This window comes from Cariama cristata, unplaced genomic scaffold (assembly GCF_000690535.1).
Source record: "Cariama cristata isolate BGI_N322 unplaced genomic scaffold, ASM69053v1 scaffold21850, whole genome shotgun sequence".
Lineage (NCBI taxonomy): Eukaryota > Metazoa > Chordata > Aves > Cariamiformes > Cariamidae > Cariama > Cariama cristata.
The window spans coordinates 34,290-46,714 of record NW_009595685.1 but is presented as its reverse complement, the minus strand read 5'-3'; the positions used below and the strand labels follow the sequence as shown (position 1 = coordinate 46,714).

The window sequence follows — 12,425 nt, the reverse complement described above, 5'->3', positions numbered from 1 at the left end:
CATTTTCCTAGGTTTACAGATGTATTTGTAGGATTTGTACTATGTCACACCTATAGTCATGAGATATTATTTTTATGGTGTAAACTTTTACAAATACATTTTTAAAGAAAGAGTTTAAAAATAAAGGTGTTTTTGCAAAGTTCCATCTCTTCCTTTGTTTGTCTGGTTTTGGTTGCTCCCACTCAGATGGGGCTGGGAATACAGCTTAACGGTATCGCGGGTGAAGGCTAAGCATGTTAATACGCTGTGCATGACCCCAATGCTTATGCGAAAACCAAGCTGGGAGCCAGGCAGAGAGAAGCACAGCAAGGCAACAGCTGAGCCCAGAGACGTGGTAAGGAAAAGGGGCTGCAAACAGGGCAGGATCTGCTCCATCTCTCTGGTAACTGGAAGCTTATGGGTCGTGTTGCACTGGGACGAAGTGGGTAGAGAGAAGGACACCGGGAACAATTCCCATGTGTATCCCCAGTGCTTGAGGTTTGGGCCAGCAGTCCCAAACAAGGGCTTGATGTGCTACTGGGGAGCATTGCTGGGTCTGTGCTCCGATCAGGGTGGGGATGTGGGAGATGCCAGACTGAACAGTGCTGGGCTGAAGGAGATGGGAGACACCACAGTGCTGTTGATTTTTCCACATGGTTTAATAGCTCAGGGCAGTGGGAGAGACTGGAGGTAGCAATGGGGCAGGGCACCAGCAGGACCCACACTGCAGGGCAGAGGGCTCACCATGTCTGCCTCTCCTCCAAACTGGGTTCTCCTTCCCTCCCTCTGGGATGAGAAATTCGCCAATAACCTTTAAAGATGCAACCCCAAAGTACTGGGTCCCCACACTACCACTCCCTTAGGTCCACATGTCCACCTGCTTTCCTCCTGCTCCCCTCACCTTTCCCTAGTTGCCTCTCCAGAAGCGCTGGGTTCCCCCAGCCCCATGACAGACAGGCACGTCCCGAGTCCAGCCCAAAGTTTTCTTCTCTCTCTGGCTCCAGTGAAACTATTCCTCCCAAAAATGACCCCAGGTTGCTGAGCAGAGCTGTTTGTAGCTCTGAGACACATGCTTGGAAAGCCCGGGGTTGCTGTGAAGAGGGTGTTTTGAACCGAGGTTCACATACATCAATGTTGGCCCTGTTTGCAGACTGCATGATGCATCCCCAGTGCAAGTCCCCGCTGGCAGCAGTCGTGCCTCCCTCAGCTTCTGGAAACCCCTTCTGTATCCAAAGGCCCAAGGCACCGACTGCAGCAGGAGACAGGTCCAAGTCCCAACAAGGCTCCCCTTTCCAGCACGGCCTGTCCTGGGCTTCTGTCTTTGCTCAGTTTGCCAGAGAGGAGATTTGCAGACTCCCTGACCAGCTCAGGCTGATTCTCCCCAGATATGCTCTGAGTCACCTGGCATGGCTCAACCACCACAGGCAGACAGGGCATTTTTCTCCAGGAGCTGAATCAGCAGGGAAAAAAAAAATCACCTTGTGTCCAGCAAGGCTGCAGCAAAGGCTTGGGGGGAAGCAGGGAGGGGGAATTGGTAGACCTCAGCTCTGAACCCAGCTGGCTCCCACTGCCCGATCCCTGCCTGGCAGGCCTTCTGCATGTTGGGATGCACCACGGAGGGGTCACGGGGCTGGGAATGAGTAGGCAGACATGAGGATTCCCAGCAAGGCATTTTCCCCAACCTGAAACACATCTCCTCTCCAATGATGAGACAGGCACCTCATGGAAGAGCTCAGGGAAGCAGAGAAACTCAGGCTGCAGAGACAAAACCTGGCCTGCTGCAACAAGGGTTTTTAGCTGTTTGAGTACCAACAGCCTACTTGGGACATGGATGTTTCACATGTGTCCCCAGACTGCTGCAGGGCAGTGCAGGAAGGCAGGACACCATGGTCAGCTGTACTCAGTGCTGGAATGGCCCAGCCCTGCTCCCAGCCTGGGAAAAGAGCCTGAGCCCCAGTGCTCCCAACCAGGGCTCACAGCAGCCTCCACTTTCGCCTCCACTTTCCCCTCCACAGCCAGCCTGCAGCAGCCAGGCACAGAGCAAGTCTTGTGGCCATCTGCCAGCATGCCTTCCTGGCCATCGGGGTCTCCACAGAGATCCCTGGGTTTCAAGTGACTCAAAGTAAGGCTGCAGCTCCTCTGAGAGCATCCCTGCCCCTTGCTCAGAGCTGCTTGGACACGAGCCCCAGCAGCACTCCTGTGCCTGAGCTGCTGCTGGCAACCACAGGATTTGGGGTGCAGACTGCAGGCAGGAAGAGATGGCCACCAATGATGGAGGAACTCCAGCTTGTCCCACTGAGCATCCCCAGGTGTGCCCAGCGCAGCTTGGGGACCTATGTGTACAGGCTGGGACTTGTCACCTGTGGACCACTGCCATCAGAGATGCTCTGCTAGGGGCCTCCTCAAAGAGAAGAAGAGAGGCTGAGAGATTGTTTCCTTTCTCTGTATTAAATGTGTCTGGTTTAATACTTGTTCACACTGGTGAGTCAGTTCTCTCTGAGCTGGCATTTGTTCCTGGAAAAAAACAAAACACAACAAACTTAAAAAGAAGAAGGAGGGAAATAAACATCCTTTAAAAAAAGCCCCTTTGGCTCAAAAGGAGGAAAGAATAATCAGGCAGACGTCTCCTGGGGCCCAGCCGCTTGACAGACCCCCAGCTCTGGGCAGGAGCCCCCCAACACACTTCTCTGCTTTGTATTCTTCTTCCCCACATCCTGCCAGGAAAAACTGCTGAGAGGAAACCTCTAGCCAAGAGCTGCCTTTCCTTCTCTCTGGGCTCCCTCACGCTCTCCAGCCATCCTTCTGGCCAAACCCAAGAGCTCTCTCCATGTTCCCATGACTCTTAGTCATCTCCAGCACAGTCAGCCATGCTCTCATCTCTTGGCCCCAAGACCTTGTCTTGCTGGTACATCACTAATTGCACCCTTTGGAGAAGTCCCTTCCCCTTCAGTTTGTGGTGGCATGAGGGGCATCCCTCTGCCTAGTTACCTCTGCATTGCAAGTGCAGATTCAACAGCCACCTCTGTGTAGACATTTTGGAAAAGCCCATCTCTTTCTGCCCACACTTGGCAGCCAGTGTCCCTGTCACCTCCTCTCTGATGGGCCTGCAGCTGCACACAGCTAAGGCAGAGCCCTCCAGCTGGCCCCAGGCAGGACCTTCCTCCCCTGTGCTTCCCAGCGCTGTCAGGTGATGGCTGTAACTTCCCACCCCAGAGCTGCCATGAACTGTCATGAACTTCTGCTGCAGCATGAAGTTATCTAGAGATAGAGCAGAGAGCATGGGGCACCCTATGTCTGACTTGATCTGCTAGCATCTTGCTGACCTGAGCATCCCTGGGAGAACTGCTTTGCTTCCAGCCTACCCTCACTCCCTGTTTTGGAAGAGGCACAGCCCAGGGGAGGGTTAACAAAGTGCCTAATTACTGCTCCCAGGTGCCTGCCAGGTTCTCAATTAGAAAACAGCTTCAAAAAGCCTGCTCACCAGCAAGGTCCTATGGCTGGGTAGGATGGGCTCCTGGGGAGGAAGGGTCCTTGCCTGAGCCCTGTGGCTGCCTGATGGTGAGAAGGGTGCTGTGAGCCCCAGGCTTGGAGGTACAAGGGGAGAAGGAGAGCTGGGATCCCCCTGTGTCCCCTCAGCCCAGTTGGGACAGGGAAGGGTCTGCAGGTTGGACCCCAACATGTCCTCCTGCTGGGGTGGGTAGTGAAGGCAACCCTGCAGCTGGCTGGGCTCAACCCTGCCTCTGCGTGGTGCTGGAGTGGGGCTTGGGGTGATCCTCTGTGGCCACAGGGCCCCTCTCTGCACCAGGGATTGTGCTCTTGGTTTAAATAATTTGTTATCTGCCCAGGCCTTTTCCCACCTGGGAGCTGCCTGCCCTGGGCTGAGTCGTCTCCGTGGGCCTGTTGTGAGGGAGTCAGCCATGTTCCTGTGTGGGTCCTCAGGACCCAAAGCCAGCAAGATCCACTGGGCCTGAGGTAAAACTTGTCCCACTGAGGTAAAATGGAGTCCCCTGCCATCAAGGCAGATCCCAGGCAGGCTCTTTGTCTCCTCAAGTAAGAGGAAAGAGTATAGAAGTCCCTGGGGGGTTGGGTGGCAGTACCCGAGGCCCATGGGGATTGTCCTGAACCCTGGCACGGAGCAGCGGCCCCTGCCAGCTCAGGGGCTGAACCCCGCTGTGAGGCAGGAGGGTGTCCCCAACAGCGGGGAGGGGGGGCAGGCCTGCAGTGGGGTGCGTGCATGGCCCTACCTCTGCCAAGGGGGTTCGTCACCAGTGACGTCTCAAAGCATTGCTTGCTTTTTTTTTTTCCCCTCGTTTCAAAAACAAACAAAAAAAAGGGAATTTCTTAACTTGTGGTCAACTCAGAAAGGAGAAGCTCCTGCTGAGGGAGCGCTGGGGACGGTGCCCACGAGGAGAGGCGTCCGCTGCTGGAGAGGATCCCTCAGCTACATCCCTGCTCCGCGCTGGGGGCACCGCGGTCCCTGGGGACATGGGTCCTGCTCTCCTCCTGCTGCTCACCGCAGCTGGCATCTGGCACGGTAGGTCCACTGGCTCCCTGCAAAACCCTCTGGTGTCTCCATCTCACTCCAGGGCACTTCAGGGATGTGGCGAGGGTTTCCTGGGTGTCCGGTATGAGTGCTCCATCCCTCCTCAGGCGAGGAGAGGTGACAGCCTTGGTGGGGCTGGGGATGAGACAAAGCTGAAGTTGGACTAACGGGCACTTGGCTCCTGGTGGTGGAAGGTGAAGCCAGGCTCCCAGTTGTGTCTGCCAAAAACCTGTTGTGGGCTGGGACAGTCCCTGCTTCTGGAGGCTGCTGCATGAAGCAGCCACTGCTGCTGTGGGCAGGTTTGAGGAGCCTCAGCACAGGTAGGGAGTGGGCAGGGGAACATGTCTGCTCCGTGGCACGGCAGGGAAGAGACACCAGCTTAGCATTTAGTGCAGACTTGGCTGTAGCAGCTTTCTGAAGACCATCCAGAGCTGGCTGTCACTATAGAGGGAGGACAGTGGTGGAAAGAGGGTGTGTTGCTAGTCTGTGATGGCTCTGGATCTCAGCTGTGCGAAGGGCTTGTTCTTGGCTGCTTGCAGCACTGCCAGAGTAAGGCCAAGGGGTACGGAAAGGTGCACGTATCATAGGAAGAGCCTTGGCAGTGTGGAGGTGGGAAAGGGAAACTTCCCACTCTTTGGGTCTGGGTGGGAGTTACGTCAGAAAGTGTGTCCTGAGGGAAGTAGTCTCTGAAATAACCTTTTGCCCAAACGGGACAAGAGCTGGAGATGCTTGGCCTGCTGGCGAAAGAGTCAGGACAGTCGGCTGTATCGGCACCTTCCAATGCACCTTGTGCCCAGCTGGAGATGTCTGGGGGCTGCTGTTTTCTGGTGGTGCTGGCATACACAACAGGGCTGTAGAGCCAGGATGTGATGGAAACAGAACTCAAGCAGCCAAGAACAGAAAGGTGATTATGCCTGGGATTTGAGGCTGCAGAGATGGCCAAGAGGTGATAACCCATCAACCTGAAGGAAGAGTCACTAACCCTTTTTTGAGGTTTCCAACCAGACAGAAACCAGTATTACTAATCTTATGTCTTAAGTGCTGGCAGCCTCTCAGATCTTGTGAGGCACTTTCCTTCGTTTTCCTCTTCAGCTTGTTTGGGGACACAATGAGACTGATGTGAAGTCCCCACTGGAACGGGGCAATCTGGGGGGAAAGCATTCAGCAAGTAGCAAGGAGGCAGCATATCCATCTTGAGCCCCTGCGGCATTCATATTTTCAGCCCAGGAAACTTGCATCCCTTTTACTGTTGCACTGCATGGTGTTTCACTTCAAGTCTGAGTAGGCTTTTTCAGGTCTGCTGTGCTGGGAACTGGGTTTTGAAGGTTGCAGGGTTTTTATTTTCTTTTGTGTTTTTTTAATATAATAGGGACTAGGCAGATCTGATATAGATTTGTAAGAAATCATAATATCAATCTGTCATCAACAGATATCAATCTGTCAGGATCTCTCTGAAGGTTACTTGAGGCACTGGGCCAATGCAGGTCACCAGCTGTGACATCCTCATCAGGCACTGTCTGCCATGTCAGGGTGTTAGACTCACATTTGTCTGAATACCAGCGCTGTTGGCCACCTGCAGCACAAAGCTGCAGCATGCTGAGGATGTCCAAAGAAATAGCCTGAAGCTGGAGCCACAGCCTGACTTCCTTCTCCTACCTCTTGGATTGCAAGTGTATCTTCTGAGAGTGCCCAGGGCTGATGTGATATGACCATTGTGATCTGGGCTCTCGCTAGGAGAGTGTCAGGGGCTCAAATACCACCTTCAGATTAAGCAGAGGAAAGATTTGAAATCTGATCAGCTCACATCTGTGTTCCTGGCTACCTTGAGAGGTCTTCTTGTGGTTTCTTTTGTTTTCTTGTTGTGGATGAATCTAAACCTCTGAGGTACAAGCCCCAGGCAGAGATGTGATGAGCACCTTTTTCCCCACCCCCTGCCCCCCAGATACTGTAGGTGACTCTGGGGAAGGTGTCCTCAGAAACCAAGCTTTTTCTTGCCATCATTGATGGGGGAGCAAGGAGAACTCAGGCCTGGTATGGGTCCCTCCCAGGGCCAGACCTTAGCCTAGTTATCCCCTCAGGACCAAGTCAAGGTCCTGATGACTGGCTTCTGTGGTAAGGTTCTTGAGCATCTCTGTCTTACCAGCCTTACTTCTCCTTCCTCACCATTTCCAAACCCTCAGCAGAGGAAAGTAGTGTTTTGGCTGGCATGGGAGAGACGGGGACAGAGCCTGCAGCTGTAACTAGAGGTCATGGTTGCACAACCCAAGTGTGGTAAAACCTTTGGCCAGCAGTTACTGGCAGTGCTGCGGAAGCTGCTGGAGAGCAGCAGAGAGACATCCCTAGGCTTCGTGCAAGATTGCACACTGGTCAGCAGGGAGAAAGCCTCCCCCAGCATCCCTGCTTCCCCATTCTGGAAAAGAATCTGCTGGTCTGACTCATCCCCCAGCACACACAAAGGAGTGGATGCTTGAATGGCCTTCACCTGGCATTGTCCTGCATTTAGTGTCTCTGTCCCATCTGTCCTCACTCCACTTGTGTGGTGGTTGTGCCATTGACAGGAGTCTCCAGTGACAGCCTGAAGGCTGCTGGCTTCTTAGGGAGAGCACCTACTCTGAGCATTTTCTGGCTGTAGCATCTCAGTAGTAACTGGGGGTTGATGACAAGGACGCACAGTGACATGACTTGTTTTTCTTGTCCTTATGCTGTGGCCAAACTAAAGGACCAGTTACATGGTCTTTTCCTGAGCCAGTTTGAATGCAGCTCTGAGTCAAAGCCCTTGTCTCGCCCATCAAATGGTGCTGAAGCCTTGGATGTAGAGGGACTGCTAAAGCAGAGAGTAGGTGAAGGAAAAGCATCCAGTGACAGAGTTAAAGCAACAGAAATGTGTCAAGCCCCACTAGAAATCACAGACAGCAAAAAGGCAGGAACGTTGTACCTCAGATATGTGGAAAATGTGGCTTTGTAAAGGATTCTGGGATATGTTTTTCCCCGCTCTGGGAATAAATGAGGCTTTTCCTGTTTCCACAGAAAGATAAAAGCATCAAAAAAAAAAAAACCCAACCCCAAACAAAAAAAGAAACCACCCCAAAACACCAAGGAGATAAAATGTCAAATATTCCATGCTCCAAAGCTCCCTGTCTTCTGTTTCTTCCTACAGGGCCGGTGAGTTTAATCCAGGCCTTGTTTGGGTTTCCCCTGGGCAACTGCATTGTTGTCACACACCAGCAAATTTATCCAGGGACTTGAGTCTCATTCTTGACCCTTCATTGCACAGAGAGAGGCATCAGCCCAAGACAGTTTAAATGATGCCCTTTGAGCTCTGATGGATGGGCTCCGGTGTTACAGCCCTGAGCACAGCTGGTAGCACAGGACACCCATTTGTACCTCGGACATAGTCTTCCTCACCAAATGAGCTGTGAGCAGTGTCCAAGGCAGCACCTGGGAACAGATTAGCTTTGAGCTGTCTTTGCCACGCATGACCACAAGCAGCCTTCTCTTCTCTCCTCCCTGCAACAAGGGCTGTAACATCTGGCCACTGCTCCCCTTTCCCCTGAAGGATATGCAAGTGAAGCTGGACTAATGATGCCGTTATAGGGTGCTTTGCCCTCTCTCACTTCCTGATGAGTTAGGGTTTTTACATTTCTTTGGACAACAAATCTTTCAACTAAAGAGCTCCTGTGAGTGCAGAGCAGTCTGCTGCAGAGTCTGAGGCATCACAAGACCAAGCTCAGCCCTTGTTTCTGCTGCCACCACCCCAGAGGAGCACTGCCTGCAGTGACCTCCTCTACAAAGAGCAACGGATTGATAAATTGGGCAGTTACCTTTATACTCAATATTATTTCAACCTGAGTGTGTGTCCCTTTAAGATGAGGATGGGTTAGCAACCGGGAAGGAAAGCAGAAGTGGGAGAATAGCCTGGGATTAGGGGCTGGAGGGGGGTGCCGAGCCCCCTGAACACAGATAGCCATTTGCAATGTGTTTCCTGTCCTCCCCGAAGGCCTGGCTTGGGGGTGGCAGTACCACTTCTTCCCTAGGCCCACGACAGTGATTCATTTCTCACTTCCCCCCACCCTAAATATAGGTGGTGACTCAAAGAACTCGCTGATGCAGCAAAACAGGGAAAAATTATTTCCCTCTGACACTAAGGGCTGGAGTAGGACCCTGGTTCCCCTTTATTCAGCCAGCAGAGAAGCCATCTTCAAAGTAGAGATGGCATCAAAAATCCAGTTGGGTTGCAATGCCAGTGTCAGCATGGCCTGGTGTGCTATATGTACAACTGCAGCTATGGGCTTTCGTGAGCTGTTTAGCTTTTCTGTGCCTCAGTTTCCCACTCCAAAACATAAATAATAATGCTGACTCACTTCATAATGTTTTGATGGTATCTGCGAAGAGAATGCACTGTGTCATACTCTGATAAGGTGTAAGTAGGTGTCCTTCAAATCTTGTACCTGGCAACCAAAAAGCATCTTCCCAAAGGGCAGGCACTGACCTCCCACTCTGCAAAAGCTTTCCAGGTCAGTTCTAGCTCATCACAGCACCAAGGCAACAAAGAGACCTCCCATCCACTAGGCTTGATTTAAACTTCACCAAATGGCGTTATGGACTAACCAAGTTCATACAGTAGCTCCAGTTCTGCCACTAAAGGAAAACTGTTGCAAGAAGAGGCAAAACCTGACAGGAACAATTTCCAAGGTAGCATATGACCTAATCATCTCCAGATGATTGTTTTTCCTGTCCCAGTGCTCTAAATGCTCACCTGTGGGGGTTCTTCTCTTCCCTGAAAGTCATTCCTTGGAGTATCAAGCCATATTGGTCTGGTGGGATGGGGAATGACTGGAGCAACGTGACCCAAAAAGCCAGTCTGAATCCCAAGCTTAGCCTCTTCCTGATGCTGAGCTACTCCATGCTCAGCAGTGTGAGCTCCAACAGAGCATCCTTAAGGATCAGTTTTGCAGCCTCACTCTTTCTCTTTCCTTTGTAGGCTCAGCATCCCCAGTGATCAGCCCTAATCTCCCTGCTCTGGTTGTCAACACGGGTGATCCAGTCATTTTGCGCTGCTCAGGAGAGTCTGAAGTTGAATGGAAAAGACGAAAGGATACATTCAGCAACTACACCAGCAGCACGCTGAGTATTCCCAGGGCCACTTACAGGCATACAGGCACCTATGAGTGTGCTTACGTCAACAGCAGTGACAAGAGCATTGCAACTGTGCATCTGTTTGTGCGAGGTAACCATGCATCCCTCTTCCCACATATGCTGGCAGAACGGACTCTTTTCAAGGAGTGTGGCCATTACACAGGTTCTCTCTATGGCTGTGGTTGTGTGTGTGTCTTTGGGGAGCAGTGCAGGCTCCTAAGTGGGACGGTGGCTCACCCACAACCATGTAAGCCCGCATAAAATGGGGCCCATGACTGAAGCACTAGGGTAGAGTACAGAGCTGCATCTCACACATATGTGAGAATGGCCTGGACTTCTCCCTCCATTTACCTCGGCTTCCTGTCCTGAAAAAACAGGGATAAAAGTCTGTCTGGTGTTGTAATAAGCAGTGAGATCTGGAAATGAGAGAACCATATTGCCAGTACCCCAGATAAGGGAGAGAATCATATGAATCGCATCCTCACAACATGACCTGAACCCCAAATATTCTTTTACCCCAGAAGAAGTTAAGCTGTGGTAGCTCCACCACTTGAGTTCACCCCTTCCCTTGTACCAGAGATACTGTCCTGGACAAGGAAGCTGGAGGTCTGATAAATAAAACTAACATCATGGTGAAAAGTTTAATTAGAGATAAGTATGCTTCTCAGCCTCTCTTGCCTATGTACATTTGTAAGTTGATTGCTGTGTTCTCCCCAAATGCCTTAGGTGGAATTGGGCTTGTCATGTGAGTTTTTGGAGGCTGAGTCAGGCAGGCGTTGAGCACGGCTGCCCCAGCATCGAACTCCCACTGGGCAGCAATGCTGGAGGCTTGCCTTTGCTGGAATGTGTTTCTCAGCTTCGATGCATTTTCTGATCCCATTCTCTGGCCTACCTCGTCTCCTCCGCAGATCCAGATAACGTGTGGTACACCCCAATTTTCCGGATATCTGTGACCAAAGGTGGTAATGCTGAGCTCCCCTGTCTCATCACGGCCCCCGAGTATGGATCCAGTGTGACTCTGATAATGGATGACGCCTCTCATCTCTCACCCGGGACCAAATATTCCTTCAGTATCGAGAAAGGAATAACACTATACAATGTGCAAAGCAGGCAGAAGGGCTCTTACCGATGCCAAGCAGTGATAAACGGAAAAATAGAGAGGTCATCAAGAATAAGACTGATTGTGGGAGAAGGTAAAGGATTGGGGTTGCTGCTGTCCTCAGGGAGACAGGAATAGCTAAGCTAGTCATAGTAGATAGTTAAGGAAAAGCTCCTCACCAGTGGTAGGAAAGAACTTCTGAACCTGCAGTCTTTAAAGGGTACTTAATGGAGGCAAAATTCCATCAGCTTCTGGCAAATTAGCTCTTTCAGGTGGGTCTCCATGTATTCAGTAGTATTCAAATCTTTGCAGGAACTATTACAGAACAGAGAAAAAAAGTCCACCTATCTCCCTGATGTTCTGCAAGTCCTCAGGCCCTGATGCTCAGGACATAACCATGGCAGAAGGTTCCCCTTCCCTTTCAACCCACAGTGCTGACTGCTGTGCTCTCCTTCACCTGTACTGCTTCCCATAGGCACATGCACAGCAAGAAGTAGTGGTCCCTAGGGGAGAAGAAGGCTGGGATAAAGAAACTGAAGAGGATGGAAAGGAGAAGGTAGTCAGGCCCTGGGGAGTCTCCAAAGCACACAGGGTTGTTGGGCCAGCTGATGTTAAATTTTTCCCTGCTTGCCTTTATGTAGCACTGGAGAAGCCGGTATCAGTGATGATGGACCCTATAGACCATGTGCGAATCGTGGGCGAACCTTTCAAAGTCTCTTGCAGAGTAATTGCTCCTTCCCACAAGTATGACATCAGATGGGTGACAGCAGCAAAGAACGTAAGTTGAAATGTGCAGCTTCAAGGGAGTATTGGGCTTTCCTGGAAACCAAGAGGCATAGAGTGTAAAAACTGTCTATATCCAAATCACCTGCAGCAAAGCCTTGAACTGCCCAACCAAAGCAGCTATTCCAACAGGCTGTAGAAATCCGAATGCGGCCATCCTTTCCTTGGGGTGACAGAGGGTTAAGAAACACCTACCCATTGTCAGGATCTTGCTGCAAGAGAGAAGGACAGGCTGTTGTTTCAGCTGAGTTCATTGAGCAGGAGCCACAGTACCTACTAAGGCAACAGTTTTCCACCCAGCCCTGCCAGGGCTTATAAAGCAGCAAACATGGTCAGGACACACAGTTCCTGAGAGAAAAGATAGGGGTGAAGAAAGGGAACGCATTTCAAAATCTCTATTGTGCTGACTTTTAACTGCTAGATGGTTAGATAGGGTTTGCTAGAAGTCTTTATTATACCTGATGCCTTTATTAAGGAGTTGAAATAACACGCAAGATATGTTTGGATCACACAATGTAAGGACAACTTGCAGTCAGAAGGCTGACAACAGCTATAACCCTAACTGCTGTGGAACATCTGCCCTGAATACTTAGGCTTAGTATGCCTCTTGGTCTCCACAGAGATGGTTTTCAGTGAGGGGGCTCTATAACAAAGCTCAGTAGCCCAGAACAGGAGGTGGTGGGTATGTTTGTTGTAAATACCATTCAGTTCCATCCTCTGCCCTTCCAAGAAAGCGCCTGATGTTCCCTCCCTGCCTTGACAGGTCAGGAGAACTAAAAAACCTAGCTTTGAAAATGACAACTACTTCATCAGCGACACTCTGTCCATTCCAGCAGTGACCATGGAAGACAGTGGGAAGTACACTTGTATAGCTAACAATTCAGC

General features: G+C 51.2%; 1 protein-coding gene across 1 annotated transcript in view; it reads left to right on the top strand.

Moving 5' to 3' along the window:
- The first annotated feature begins 4,464 nt into the window (after nt 1–4,464).
- The window catches only part of CSF1R (colony stimulating factor 1 receptor), a 19,657-nt gene continuing 11,696 nt past the window's right edge, over nt 4,465–12,425 (top strand). The window contains 5 exon segments of the mRNA XM_009703055.1: nt 4,465–4,513; nt 9,504–9,749; nt 10,567–10,851; nt 11,399–11,535; nt 12,304–12,425. The exon segment at nt 12,304–12,425 is cut by the window's right edge and continues 7 nt beyond it. Coding sequence (XP_009701357.1) covers nt 4,465–4,513; nt 9,504–9,749; nt 10,567–10,851; nt 11,399–11,535; nt 12,304–12,425 — 839 coding nt within the window.